The following is a 15,121-nucleotide window of genomic DNA, read 5'->3' on the forward strand; positions in this document are numbered from 1 at the left end:
TATGAAAAAGGTATTTATTATTTACACAACTGCTATAGTTCCTTAAGAACAATATATACCATTTTTTATTTGAAAGGGTCAGTCTTCTTTCAAATCCATGAACTGCATAATGCACAAGTGTTGGAAATGCCAAACAGCAGTCACATCACACTTCTATAGTGCAGGCATAAGCAGCGCAAGTAAATGATATTTTAAGAACAGTATGGCTGAATATTGTATTTAAACGCAGTGTTTGCACTTTGACAAGATTTAGCTAGAAGAGAACAAGGGTTTTGTTCATGCTTTGTTAGGAATGTGACTTTCCCATCTGAGGTTTAAACCCTTTATCTGAGATATGGGGATTTTTCAGGCAGACTGCTTTTCACTGATCAAGTAACAGTGGGTTTCTCTCCCTCAAATTTCAATCTTTTGTTTTCCAGTAAACACTGCTTTATAGTACAAGTTCACACACTGGGGTAAACTGGCCACAGAGGTGGTACTTTCCCATCTTACTGTCTTGCACAGAGAAACACTGACATACTAATACATACCAAACTTAGACAACTTGTAATTTATAGACTTAAATACTGGAATGGGAGAGGGAGACTGTTTCTAAAGATGGAGGGAATAGAGGACTTATACAATTCATACACTGCCAAGGTTGGCTTTTTAATCAACATTTTTGGTCTAAATATTTTTTTTTTCTAGTCTCAGAATGGTTTTGGTCTTTGATGGTTATGGTTATACTTCAGCAGCAAAGGAGAGGAAAGTATTTTGAGAAGTAACACCAGAACTGAATGCAAGAAAAAGCAACTGACTTGTTTCTCCCACTTTGAGCTTATTGCTGTGATCTTTTAAAAAACCCACAACCAACCAGCTGGAAGACCAAGTTTAGCAGTCGTTCTGGCATTGGGTCCAGTGTCCAGCACTATTATACTCTAGCACAAAAGCAAGGAAAAGTCCAATGATCTTAGTGATGTTCCCTTCGATTCAGTGCCACACAGTTTTATTAGTGTTATTGTCCTTGCTTCTTTGAGAGATACCTGAAAGAAACAAAAGTAGAGTTTTTCACCAAGTAAGAGGTGGCCACAAATATACCTGAGATCTTAAGATCAAAGTATGACTCTGCTTTCTTTTCTTACCAACAATCCTTCTACTGATAACCAAAAATTAGATATGCAATCAATCAATAGCACTTATGATTTTTATTTAATTTCAACATCTTTCAATTCCACGATAGGTTATCTTGCGGTAATTCAAAGTCATGTTCTAGTTAGACTCTATCAGGCTTTTTAAACAAAAGGGAGGAAGGAAATGGAAACCTGTTTCATGCTAAGAGGATGGAAAATTACATCAGTTGGAGAAGTGGCTTTTATATCCTTTAAGATGAAAAGGCCCATTAGTAATGGCACTCCTTCAAATAAATTCAGGACTTTAATGAACTGATGCAGCATAACCTGAAAAGAACAGCCCTCCAGCAGCTTCTCTGGAGAAGCTGAGTGACTCTGAACTGCTTTCTGTATTCTGATCTCACAGCTCTCTTGGCACCAGAGCTGGAGCAATCTGCCTGTGTGGTGTGAGAAAGGCTTTGCAAATACTCTAGGAGAAAGAATCCAACCAATTTCACTGACAGTGTGAAATATCCAGTGAATTTCACTGCTTTTAAGGTTTAACATTTTACTTTCTGTTCTATTCAGAAAAGAAAAATTGTATCAAGCCTGTAAGGCTCCATTTTTTTAAACACCAAAGGAGTGGTTTTCCAACAGTTTTTCTTCACATGCATTGAACCCTCTGGCTGTTGCATAAAACCAAGAATAATTTTGCTGAAGCCCTTCAGTTAATCACTTTCTAGCAAGAATTAGGATGCTAACTGATGCACCTGGAAAACTCCAAGTTTGTTTTTGCTTGTAAGACAGTTACTTGGAGCTGATGAATCCTGCAATACCACCCCACCTGGATGTGCCTAAGAACTACACTAACACAACAAAGCTTTCAAGGAACTTCTAGAGAAGTTGCCTTAAAACAAAGGATTTGGGATCTGAACCCACAGTCTAACTTTGCTGGGGTGGAAAGAAAGAGGTTTGCAGGGACCACGTTCCTTCAAAATTCTCTTCCTTTTAGGATGCATAACTGGCAGTGCTGAATACTGGAGTAGTAGGAAAACATGGATGCATTCTGTCAAAATCTTATCATTTTAGGGAAGCTATCCCAACACTACAGCCCTATTAAAATTCTCCTCAAACTAAAGGACCTTTGTAACTGTAAGTTATAAAGTTCATCAGTTCCATTGTTTCTGATGTTTGTAGAGATAACCTCAAACAAAACACCGGGGTCAGGGACAGAAGGAAGCAAGAATTTTGCCTTTTTTCTTACCTTTCCCAATGTTTGTGATTCAGCTCCAAAAAGTCATCTAATTTTGCTATTTCTTTGAGGTATTGGGTGAGCTTTAGAAGCTCCTTGTCTTTATCCCGATTTAAATGTGCTTTCATAAAAGGCCTTATCTATACAAAAGAGAGAAACTGGGTATAACCATTTGCTCACAGAAGGAAAAAATGCTTTAGATTCTCTATCACTTACCACCTGACTAAAATGTATTTTCAGTACTATGACAAGTTATAACTTTTCACAGGGAAGAGGAAAGAAAACCCTTTTCCAGTAGTGGTCAGATCCAATTTGTCCTGTTCATGCAAACTGGACTGAGGAGTTTTTACCTTGCACCAACCAGAAAAAAATTATTTTCCCTTACACTTCTTCAAGCCTTCCCCCTCAGACACACTGATAAAATGATCTGGAATGGAGTGCCACATTTTCTAATTGATTTCACAGAGATTTTTGCAGGAGGGGTTTTCAGCTCAGCATTGTGAGTTGTGTGGTATCATTGGAACCAGATTTTTTTCAGCAAAAAGCCTTTGACTACAACCAGAGCTGTTGTGAAATGAGGTATCAGAAGCAAAGCTTGGAATACATTATACCTGGGCCTTGTTTTAGTGATTCAGTGCTCTTGTCTGCAGCTGTTAACAACACTTTGACAAACATTTTTCCAATCTGAGCTAGTGGGACCTCTGGATAATCCCCTTCCAGCAAGATCTTTGCTATTCCTGATTCTCCTTCCAGTTAAGATAATCTTGTTAGATCTCATCAGCTGCTCTTCTCTTCACATTGTGGATACTTTCAAAGAGATCCCATCTTGAACTTCTGCATTTGAAAACATCTTTTTCTTTTTTAGAGAGATTTATGCAAGTTGTTTTACTGCTACTGTATGTAGAAATTTAAGCTGCACTCTTATTCAGAACCAGCAGTAATTACAGAGCACACACTGGTTGACAGTTGTATAAAATGAAATATTTGCTGTTCTATAGTTAAAGTGGCTCAAGGTACTAATTATTTCTCATATAGAATACTTGTGATTATCCTGTCATACTATCATGAAGTACAGCCATTTGTTATTTGACTTATTTTTGAATATGACCACTCTGGAGATTGAACAACACATTTTCAATGGTGCCTGTCAGCAATGCCCAGCTTGATTACAGCTTGCAGGTATAACTTAGGCAGAAATAAGAATTTCATTGATTTTGGTAATCTATTAAATGCTTAATAGTGACACAAGGTTTATTTAATACTGTTATTAGGGAAATACTAAGCCAGACAAATGGCACTGTGAATTAACAGATTTAACAAAACATGCATCATTGCTAGTTAAAAATAGTCTTTCTTTATGCTGCAGCAAAGAAGTAGGAGAAAGTATTACTTGAAGTATCAAGAAAAAGTAGCAGTAAATGAAAATTCCAGTTTCCATTACCTTGAGTCCATTCTGTGGGTTCATCAGGAAGTTTCGGCCAATATCATCAAACATAATAGTATTTTTTTTGCTGTAATATTCTGAAAACTTTCCCCAGATAACACCAAGAGGCTTCACCTGCAAACACAACACAATACAAGGTATCTCAGGTAAATCAGATCACGTGCAGGACGTGAAAATGCCATCTACAGGAACCTGAGTCCTAACTTGAATGAACACTTGTATTCTTTTGCTTTACCATTAGCAAGTAGTTTGGCTTTAACAAAGGAAGATGTGAAATAATATAAATACCCTCCACTAAGGAAAACCTTTCTGTTGGCACTAAGTTTTCTTGCAACATTCACCTACTGTTTGGTTTGAAAGCTGTGAAATCTAAAGCTATCACTCAAAACATGAATAGAGACTTCCAGTAGAAAAAACCTGTGGTTCCAAGATTCTTGCAGTTTTATTGCATGAAAATTCCTGAACAACTTTTTTTTGTTGAGTATTTTAAAGGGGTGGGATAAAATGCCAGCTGAATGTAGAACAAGACTAGGATAAAAATTGGTACTTACATCTATTAGTCCTCTCCGAGGAGTGTGCACTGTTATCATGGCAGCACTGTCCAGCATGAAAGTGATCTTGTAGTTTGCATTGGTACTCACCCCAAGCTCCTGCATCAAAAAGATTTATGATTAAAGCTTCTAATTATGGCAGTTTTACTGCTCGACAACTGGAACCACAATTATAGTAGATTGTTTGTCACGGGGTGAGCTGTGGAGGTTTATCAGAGACACACTAAAAATAGATACCTGGGGAAATTTGCATTTGTTACATAATGGGGATCATAAAAGTGCACACAGGGATTTATTTTTAGTGTTTAATATCAGGAACTTAACAGCTGATGCTGGCAGAAAATCAAAGCAACTTTGCAGAGAAGCCAAAATACAGAGAGGTTTTGCTCAAACCTTCATGCACAACCACTCACAAGTTCTCCACACCTCAACTTAACTTTCCAGCAATTGTGTTCTGGCTGCTCTTTGTTCCTCACAGTGATTTGCACAAATCACAGCCTAATCCAAGATGGAATACCCAGGAATATCTCACTGTCACTGCTCCCTCCTGCACATGTCCAAGATAACCAGTATTAGTGTCAATTTGCACTTTTAAGATTTGGTAACTCCTGAAACACTCTAAGTAAAACAACCTTTCTAGAAATAAAAAACTTAAGACTAGATGAGGGAGCATCATTTCTATTTCAAATCCTTTCCAAAGCTGAAAAGTACCAGTAAAATCTGCTGATATGGTACAACACAGATATTGCTGACAACTTCTGGTGTGTGAAACAGCAGCCATATGCAAACCTGTGTAACAGGGAGAAAATACCCACTGCAGCAGCTCTTCTGCAACTATCCAGGCACACTTACCTGATTTGCTTTTATTTAAAAATGCAATCTTGCAAATGAAATGCTCTACCTCCCTGGGTCAGTATCCTGTTACACTGACAGAACCAGCTGTTCTAGAATGTTTGAATTTCAGGCATAAAAGGGTGGTAACTGAGAGATTAAATTTGCTTGTCTGATACTCCCTTCTTTTAAATGCTGTTCCTGCTTTGTATTTTAAACCAGAAACTGTAATGCCAACTATTGCTGGAATCACAGCTCCCTGACCAAAAGTGAAACTCTGGTAGGGAAGCACCCCTGGTGCCATCAGTTTAAGGAGAAACAGAAAGTGGCATCTAGTGGCAGGAATCTCAGTGGATCAGGGCTCAGGAGGAGGGTTGGAAAAGCAACCTGGAAATGCAGAAAGGTGACCAGTGCAGGGGGAAGAACCCAGTTTTGAACAATGATTTTTCACAAGACTGAGTCCTAGCACTACTGTGACAACACAGTATAAATATGTGACACAAGAATGCAACGTTTGCAAGGCTCAGCACTGATTTTACTTGCACTAACTCCACTTCACAGTTCTGACTAAAGATTCTCATTTCTAAGAGGCATTTTTGTTTAGAAAAGGTGGTGGCAATTAATTATTTTGAGGAAGAGAACACTGCAAAAATGTGTTTTGCTCTGTGAAAGCCTGAAAAATAGTGCATAGTAAAAGCTTAAATTTGGAAAGGTTTTTCCTGGAATGGAAATAACTTTTGATTTATAAACATAAAAAACCCCTAACCCACCAACCAAACACACAGCAATTCTTAGTAAGCTCATTAGATTTACTGCTAAGCCTGACTGTAAATATGTTTACCATGAGGTCAGCTGTTCAAAACTGGCTTCCTGCCTGATTCCAGTGGGGAAGAAACCAGAAAATGAAAGAGCTCTTATGGGATGTTTAATAAGGCAGAGGAAGCAACAGAATCCCCAGCTGCAAGAGGTAAAGATAAATATGAGAAGAGTTTCCTCTTGATAACCTACTCCAGCATGTCACATCTGTCTGTTCCTTTAAAAAAATCACATTTAAAGACTGGAGCTCTATAATTAGAGGTAAGATGAAAGCAACTGTGCAGGGCTGCGTGACAAATCCAAGTTTCAGCAGGTACTGACTTGTGTTTAGTTCTGCTAAATTTAACACCTACTGCTGATAGTTTGTGTGGAATTCTAAAATTAGATTCAATCTAGTTTTGTGATCAAGATAATTTCAAGTGACTATGGAAATTGAAGCAACTCAGGTTATGATTCATACAACCTCCCCTGTTTCTAACCTGCTCTACAATGCTGAGCATAAGCACAACTGCATGAATGGTTACCCAGACCAGAAACAAATCAGATGTTTTCAGAGCAACTTACTTTCATTTTGGCTTCAATCCACTTCATATTAGTAGCAGCTGAAACAAAAGGGAGAAAACAGAAAGAATACTTTATCAAAATAAGTCATTGGCAGGCAAAAAAAAAGAAATAAGCTAAGAACTTGTTCACTCAATATGTCAAATTTTTACACAAAATTTAATTTTAGAAAGATCCACTTTTGTTGCAACTTTTAGGGTCTTAAAGAAAGTCTTTTATCAGGGAAGCCTATTTTTGTTTGGAAAAGCTTACTTTTCAAATGAACAACTAGATGAAGCACTGCAAATATTTATACCATTTTCTAGATCAGCTGTTACTGAACCACAGCCTGTAAGACCATGGATACACCTGGCTTGAGCAACCTCACTGCCTGTGCAGGATTTCCTCCTGGAAGCAATGACAGGAATACATAAAATCTGGAAAGAACAAAGTATCAAACTGCCTGCTGGTCTAAGAACATGGAGAAACATTGTTCAAGACTATGAAAATGGAATTTTGTCACACAATTTTAATATGGTTTTAACCCTGCACTGGCTAAAGTCTGTTCTCCAGCTGTTGGACAGGAATTGAACTAGAATGCAAAGAATCAAGCAACCACCCCTGCAGACAGGAGAGTTTGGTTCATTTGGCAGCTCACTATGTGTTGTCTGCATTGAGATTATTTGTAAAATCACTATGAAGCAGTGTTCTAATGTTGATTATAGAGTTCTGTTTCTTTGTACAAAGTAACAGTCAGTAAAGTGATGCTGAGCTTTATCTTGTGACTAGACCCATTCTTGTGAGCAGTATGTGGGGCTTTTTCACATAAGAATTGGTATTTTTCTAAAATATCTCTAATAGTTGTGCAAATTACAGCCAAACGTTTCTGTATCATTTTAGATCTTGTGACTCACACTAAAAAGCAATATAAAAACCTCCCACCTGGAGTCTCTGCTCTGGATGACAATTTACAATAAGTTCTTAGGCACAGAGTATAATACTTACACCAAATTACAATATCATAGTCCTCATATGCAGAAGTCAGGAATTCATGAAGGTATGGCCTCATCAGCTCTACCCCAGTTTCAGCACATGACCTGTGGTCTAAACAGAATATAAGAGATAAACAATTCAGTATTAAAGTATTAGCTATTAAAGCCCAGTCTGATTTTCCTTTCTATCCAGAGACTCAAAAGAGTTTCATGAGGGGAGCACTGAAGCACTTTAAGGTCATGAATGATTTGATATCAAACTCCCATGCCCATTTTAAAGGTGGAAAGACAAAGCCGAGGGAATATTTATCTGATGGTCTCACAGCTACTTGAGGGCTTAGCAATAATTAAATCAAGAGATCTCTGAGTATGAATATCTTTGAAGAGTCAGGGCAAATCATCTGTGCACTTAACAAATTAGTAACTGGCCAGATATGAAACAGATTCCTTCAGCCTAGTCCAGTTAATTGCGTGAACATACATCAAGCTCATTTCAGAGATGCAAACATTCCTGCTCCAAATCCAAAACTGCTGTAAAATCTGCCAGCAGAAGACCTCTCAATAAAAATTTTAAGCTTAGAAATAGGCTGAATTTTAAAGTCAGGTTGGAAACAAATGTCATCAAAAAGGAAAACTAAGGAAAAGGGAAGGTATTATTTACTGCTCACAGTCATGCTGCCATGGCACACCTACAAACTAGCAAGTTAAGTTAGAAGGAAAATTCTGGCTTTCAAAAAAAACCAGCTTGGCAGAATTTTCAAGTAAAACATGTTTTTGTGAATGGTATGTAAATAAAATTTGAAGCTGTTCTCCCACACTCCCCCCCCCAGAGCAGAGTAAATCAGGTACAGAATGGGATCATTATTTTACAGCATCTTGCCAAGCTACTGTGATGGTCAAGATACAAGTTGTCAAGGGAAAGACTATCAGCAGAGAAGAATAAATTGCTGCTTTTTGCAGCAATTAAATAACTGCTGCACTAAAATCAACAACATGCAACATTTTAAAATGCTTTTTAAAATGTGAACAAAAGACCACAAAATCATACAAAGCAGAAGTTATGTTGTACAACACACCAAAACAAAAATCAAGAAACCTGATCTGGCAAATAAATTGAGTTGTCAAACAAACAAAACCCAAAAATTGCATAAAAACTCACCAAATAGTGTATAATCAACATCTAGCACCAGCAGCTTTTTTCCTTCTCTAGGAGGATTCAGAATTTCCACTTTGTATTCTTTAACTCTACGGGAAATTTTTAGTAGATTTTCTTCCCTGATGTAACAGTGCAAAAAGTTACAGTTAATTAAAATGTACTTTCTACAGTCAATAACAAACTGTTTTAACAGCTTGAACTCCTAACCTATTTTCTACTTCCACAACTTCCTCTTCAATATCAAAGTCATTGACCACATCATCATTATCTGGAGGCGGCCCAAGGACATCTTCCTAGAGGAATAAAAATAATAAAAGATAACAATGATCAGAGAGGAAAAATAACAATAGATATCAAGTTTCTGTTACTGCACATTGCAAGGCAGGAATACTATTTAACCAAAATTGTTTCACTTTACTAGTGGAAAGCATTATTTAAGTATACTGATGATTGTTCAGATTTAAGAAGTCAGTATCACAATAACAGGTTTGTACTTCAAGTACAGAACACCACAGGAGTTTCATAAGTACACTGCTCTGAGAGTCTGCAGCAAAGTTTATTTTACACTAAAAATGCCAACAGAAATCTATTATACTATCATTTTTTAAATGATGACTGGAATAGTCAAAATTTAAAATCACAGTTAGGAGACACGAAGCATTTTTCCTGTTTAACTAATAAACAAGCAAATTATTTACCAAACTCTCTTCACGAGTGCCCATCATCATTATCTTAGTATTTGGTTTCAACTTGAGGGCTCCAAGCTTAACATCATCATCTGCAGGTTTGCCTGTAATGCAGATTTTTTTTTAATTGAGGTAAAGATTTCAGAAAAATGTCAATACATTCCATGTGTAATTGAAACAAGCTTCCTGTAAAATATGAGCTATGCCAAGCTGTGTTATCATAATCTTCCACATACAGTGTCTTGGTTTTGGTTGGGACTGAGTTGATTTTCTTCATGGTAACTGCTGCAGTGCTGTGTTTTGGGTTTGATTTGATAATAATGTTGATGGCACACCAATGGTTTAGTTGGTGCCAAGCAGTGTTTGCTCTAAATCAAGGACTTTCCAGTTTCCTGTGCTCTGACAGTGAGCAGGTGCACAAGGAGCTGGGGGAAGTGGGCAAAGGGATATTCCACAGCACAGAACCTCATGCCCAGAGTATGAACAGGGGGGAATTGGCTGGGAGACACCAACTGCTGCTCAGGGACTGGATGGGCATTGGTCAGTGGGTGGTGAGCAACTGCATTGTGGCACTGGTTTCTCTTGGGTTTTATGCCTCTTCCTCCTCTTTTCATTACTATTATTATAATAATTAGTATTATATACTATTTTATTATCTTTCAGTCATGGAACTCTTTCTCAGCCCATGAGGTTTACTTTTTTGCCCCCAATTCTCCTCCCCACTAAGACAGGGCAGTGTGAAGCACTAAAAAATTACCAGACAGATGAAAATTGTTTATTAATAATAAACAATATTCAGTGATGTAGGAAGTATCTGTATTAATGTTCATTCCAGAGCTACAACTGGGAAGTGGATGCTCTGTTAGTGCACACATCCTGCCTAGGATTAGGGGATGTTTGTCCTTAAACACCTCAGGCACATCCCCAAGAGCAGTAAAGAAGGAGAGTTACCCTTCATTTTAAGCCCAAGCAGTTTCTGACGCTCTGGTAACACTCCAGTGAGGCCCTTCAGAGACTGTTTCAGGTCCAACACTGTGTCTTCTTCTGACAGAGAGGTTATCGTGTACTCCTGGCCACCCCATTTTATTATGAGAGAGAGAGACATCCTTGAAGCATATGTTCAGTGTTACTGTCTGAAAAATCTGCTGCAGGAGGGAAACACAAAGATCATGTAAGGAAGAAAGAGGAGAACCACTCTTTCCACAAGACAAACCACAACATCTACTAAAAGCATTCTTGATTCTTTATTATATTGGACATCAAAGAGCTGTTTGTTTCCCCTGAGCAGATGATAAACGTGTTGAGAAAGCGCTGAAACAAAGGGAGAAAGAACAGTGTTAAAACTGGGGCTCTGAGTTCCACTTTGATGTTTTTAGCAATGTCACATTCACATCTGCTGGGTGTTCAGTGCAGGTACAGCCTGTGCACTGCACACTCGAGCACAGCACTGCAGCACCACAAAAGCCATTGCAAAGCTCAGAAATGTCCTCTGCAACACTTATGCAACCAAACCAGCCATGGGTGCCTTTACAGATGTAATAACACAACAGCAAATATGAAATCCCTAGCATATATAAGCCCATAAAAATAGTTCTGAGCCCAACAGTCCATTTTTGGCACTGGATTTCTCTAATCCCTTCCACTGTGCAATACCTGCAGTAATGCACACCCCAGGTTACATCTCGCTGTAGCAATATCAAAGCAGGAATTTGAAAACAAAGCCAAAACACACACCCACACAATGCAATTACACCCAGAGAGCTGCACTTTCATTGCAGTGCTGGCAAAATAACCATAATTATACTATCTTTAATTTACAAAGCATCGTTTATACAAATTGTATTTAACAGTTCAGTCCTACATTAAACACACAGAAAAACAAGATTTTTAGCTTAATGCAAAAGGAAGAACATGTTTTTTCTCTGTTAGGGCTTAGAAATAGAATCAAGGAGATAGAAAGGTATGAAAAGGCTGCTACAGATAGTCAGGAGATGCAGAGAAGGCCTCTGCACCACTGATGGTGAAATTGTCCTCAAATGACTGATATTCAAAAAGAGAGCAGATCTGTGAAAAATCTAGGCTTATCAACCTTCAAGAAATGCAGGTCTAGCAATTCTAAAAAATCTCAGAAGCCAAAACTCTGATCCTTCTTCTTCTCTGGCTTTGTATTCTCAGAAAAAAATCTCTCTTTTCCACAGTAAAGGCTATGGGGAACAATCCTGTAATTGCCCAGGCATAGCCACCAATCTCAGAGCAGATGAGAATTAGTCTAGGTACAACCTCCTTGCTAAGGACACTACAAACTTCACCTCCACACCATTGCCTCTAAGAGCCCTGAAAACAAATTGAAGAGGAAAACTTGTATCACTGGGAAATGAATTTATTTTTTTCCCAAAAATTGTCAAATCAGACTGGGACCTGGCATGACAGTGAAAAAGACTCATGAAAAAGGGGTCTAAGAAGCACTAAGAAATTCTACTGAGGCTAAGGCTGTATGGTGTTGATACACAGTGTTATTATCATGAATTATTCCTGTCCATAATCTTTAGACTAAGTCAGAAAGGAGAGTTTATTGTCTGTTTCCTTACCTGTACCATACAGCTCAAATCATTCTGCAAGGACATGCACAGGGCAAGAACTGTCAGAAAACTTCTGCAGTCTCTATCCAGGGCTAAACTAAAAGATCATCCCTGCAAAGAGGAGCACCTGACCAACTCTCAATCCTTACAGATCTATAGCTCTGTCATGACAAATGCTATAGGAAACAAGACACTTCTATTCACTGCCAAAACACTCAGGGGTCCGAATCAAGGAAAATGGGAAAATGATTTGGGAGCAGAAAAAGACACAGGGATTACCAAGGCCTCCACCATCGGGGCTGGGTGCTGTGCAGAACTAAAGCTAATTTTGCTTCCTTTGGTTAATTTCATCTTCAAAGCCTTTACAAGACCCTTGGGCCTCCAAGACCCAATGGGCTGGAAAACCACGGCTCAGAGAAAGCATTCGAGTTCTGCTGTTAAATTGCAGCACTACAGCACTTTCCTGGGACTATTCCGAAGACAGGCATCCACATCTCTGAGTTCCGCTAAGCACCATAAACCCGAACCCCCTAAACCACCCCAGGCGCCCGCGGAGCGCTCGGGCCGCCCTTCCCACAGCACCGTGACAGGTGCGGGACGGGGATCGGGGCCGGCAGCTGCTCGGTGACAGCGGCGCTCTCCTGCCCCGCCGAGGCTGCCCCGGCAGCGGCGCGGCCCGGCCGGGAGCGCCCGCTCGGGGCTGCGGCGGCCGCGGGGCTGCGGAGCCGCTCCCGCCCCGCGGGGGCACCGGCCCGGCCGCGACACCCGCCCGCCCCCGGCCCCCCGGCCCGGCCCGGCCTCCCCCCGGCCCCCGCCGCACCCACCGGGCTGTGCGGGGCCGCCGATCCGCCCCCGCCCTGGCAGCGCGGAGCGGGCGCTCACCCCGGCAGCGGGACCGGCTCCGTCCCCGCTCCGCCGCGCAGGAAGCGGAACTGGCGCGCGGCGGAAGCGGGAGGGGCCCGGATGTGCGCGGGGCCGGCCCGGGGGAACCGCCGGCCCCGAGCGGGGCCCGGGCAGCGCCGGGCGAGGGCGGGCAGCGCTGCGGGTCGGGCCCCGGGCGGGGGAACAGGAGCTCCGCGGGGCTGCTCCGGCGGGCTCACGCAGCCGACCGGCAGGGAACGCCGCGGCGGGCGCTGCGGAGCCCTCGCCCCCTCAGCGCCGGCCTGAGGCCTCTCTCCGGGGAGGCCGGAGAGGCGGCTCTAGCACGGGCAGCTGCTGGCATGAGTGTGTCTTACACTGCCGGCTGTGAAAGGAGTTTATTGTCCGTTTCCTTTTGTTTATTCATATTCTTCTGTGCCCAGGGATCTGAGACCCTGCAGAGCTGCCCCCAGTTCTGGGGTCCCAGCACAGGAAGGACGTGGAGCTGCTGGAGCGAGTGCAGACGAGGCACCAGGATGATCAGAGGGATGGAGCAGCTCTGCTGGGAGGAAAGGCTGGGAGAGTTGGGATTTGTTCAGCTTGGAGAAGGGAAGGTTTCAGGGCCACCTAATTGCAGCCTTCCAGGACCTGAAGGGAGATGACAAGAAAGCTGGAGAGAGACTCTTTATGGTGGCCCGGAGATATAGGACAAGGGGGATTGGTTTCAAACTGAAAGACAGTGGGTTTAGATTGGATATTAGCAAGAAATTATTTTCTGTGAGGGTAGTGAGGCCCTGGAACAGGTTTTCTAGAGAAGCTGTGTCTGTCCCATCGCTGGGATTGTCCAGGACCAGATTGGATGGAGCTCTGAGCAGCCTGGTCCGGGGGAAGGTGTCTTCCCACATCTGGGGGTTTTGAAGGAAATCATTCTTAAGGTCCCTTCCAAGCCAAACCATTCTGTGATTCTATGACTCAAAACTCTCTTTGCTCCTAAAGCTGACTCTACTGGCACATTTGGTGTCTGTTGACACTTCTTGATTCCTGTTGGGGTTCTTGGGAACTACCTTCAACTGCAGTGGTTCTGTGCTTAGGCAACAGATGTAGAAGGAAAAAATAGACTTTGCCACAAAGTGACCTTTTTCTGCAAAGCGGTTCTGCTTTCAGAGACTGGTTCAGCTTGGTGTCAGTAGAGGTGGTGTTAAATTTGAGGAAGGAAGTGAAGGTTGCAGTCCTCCAGTACCTTATGTCTTGCAGTATTGAGAGGTTAGATATTTTTTCCTGTTTAACTTGGTAATAAGTAGGGAAGGGAACAAAAGAGCAGAGGTAAACAGCAATACAGGGAGTAGAAGTTTCTTGCTGCAACTTGCAAGAGCCATTCCTGCTCTAAGGGAATCTCAGCAGAGAAGGGCAGTATAAGCAAAAACTGTGTAGAAGCCTGATCTCTTTCCTGAGAGGACATTAATTTATTGTATTTCCTGCCTGGATATATACTTTCAGTTTGTTCTGTACTCAAGTTTTAGTGTAAAAACGCCACTTTTGTTTCTAGAAGAGTGGTACAAATAGGAAACCATTGTAAGGACTGTTCTTGTCAAGTTTAGTTTCTGACTGCACCTAAATCCACATAAAACCAGTCGCTCTGCTTGTATCCCAGTCACCAAGGGTTTGCTTTTTGCTTGAATGACACACAGTTGTCCTCTGCACAGAGGCAGCATGTTACAATAGTGCTGGAAAGCTTCCAAAACTGCAACTGGTAATTAAAGTCACACCCTGTCATGAAAATATGCACCCTCCAGGCCTGCTTAAAATTCAGGCTGCAAAGATGACATCCAGTGTGATCATCTCTGTATTTGCAATTCTGTTAAAAATATATTTTGTTCTTTTCTGGTTGGCCTTTAGGAAGCTCTCTTGAAAAGGACACAGTAGGATTTTGGGTTTGGTTTTGTTTTTTGTGTGAGGAGGTATATGAAAAAGTACAAGAATGCATATTTAATTTCTGGTCTGATGCTGGTGTTTTGGGATCCTCAAAAGATGCTCTGATCCTGACAAGATTCACGTGGTGCAGATAAATACATCATTTTATTTAGCTGTGAAACACATGGTGGTGCTCAATCCTAATGTTACTAAATGCAAAGTGGTAATTTGACTAAAACCATGTAATTAAAATTCAAAGTCCAAACAGCACAATCTTCATACTGAGGAAGGTGTTTCATGGTGGGGCTCTCTGGGTTTGCACTGTGGTAAATTAGCAGGGCAAGGAGGAAAGTGGAGCAGTGGGAAAATTTGAAAGCAAATGCACGTTCCCTTTCACCTTGATGTGCACTGCTACAT

At 41.1% G+C, this 15,121-nt stretch overlaps 1 protein-coding gene across 3 annotated transcripts; it reads right to left on the reverse strand.

Annotated features, from left to right (window-relative positions):
* On the reverse strand, positions 1-12,867 carry UBLCP1 (ubiquitin like domain containing CTD phosphatase 1). Of its 3 annotated transcripts, none has more exons than XM_066559994.1 (11): positions 12,818-12,867; positions 10,308-10,501; positions 9,369-9,460; positions 8,878-8,963; positions 8,674-8,789; positions 7,528-7,626; positions 6,547-6,584; positions 4,336-4,434; positions 3,782-3,898; positions 2,353-2,480; positions 1-1,022 (listed from the first exon to the last, which is right to left on the reverse strand). In XM_066559994.1, the coding sequence occupies exons 2-11, from the start codon at positions 10,459-10,461 to the stop codon at positions 995-997; spliced, it is 957 nt and encodes a 318-aa protein (XP_066416091.1). In that variant the 5' UTR covers positions 10,462-10,501; positions 12,818-12,867; the 3' UTR covers positions 1-994. The 3 variants fall into 3 exon arrangements, with proteins under 3 accessions (XP_066416091.1, XP_066416090.1, XP_066416092.1); XM_066559993.1 differs by having other exon boundaries at positions 12,760-12,862; XM_066559995.1 differs by having other exon boundaries at positions 10,308-10,498; positions 12,760-12,852.
* Between the last annotated feature and the right edge of the window lie 2,254 nt (positions 12,868-15,121).

Source organism: Molothrus aeneus, chromosome 15, assembly GCF_037042795.1.
Source record: "Molothrus aeneus isolate 106 chromosome 15, BPBGC_Maene_1.0, whole genome shotgun sequence".
In the NCBI taxonomy this organism is placed as follows: domain Eukaryota; kingdom Metazoa; phylum Chordata; class Aves; order Passeriformes; family Icteridae; genus Molothrus; species Molothrus aeneus.

Coding starts and splice junctions, on each gene's coding strand:
- UBLCP1 (XM_066559994.1), bottom strand. CDS start 10,461: ATGTCTCTCTCTCTCATAATAAAATGGGGTGGCCAGGAGTACACGATA. Junction 8,964..9,368: donor GCACTCGTGAAGAGAGTTTG/GTAAATAATTTG, acceptor TTATTCCTCTAG/GAAGATGTCCTTGGGCCGCC. Junction 7,627..8,673: donor TGTTGATTATACACTATTTG/GTGAGTTTTTAT, acceptor TATTCTGTTTAG/ACCACAGGTCATGTGCTGAA.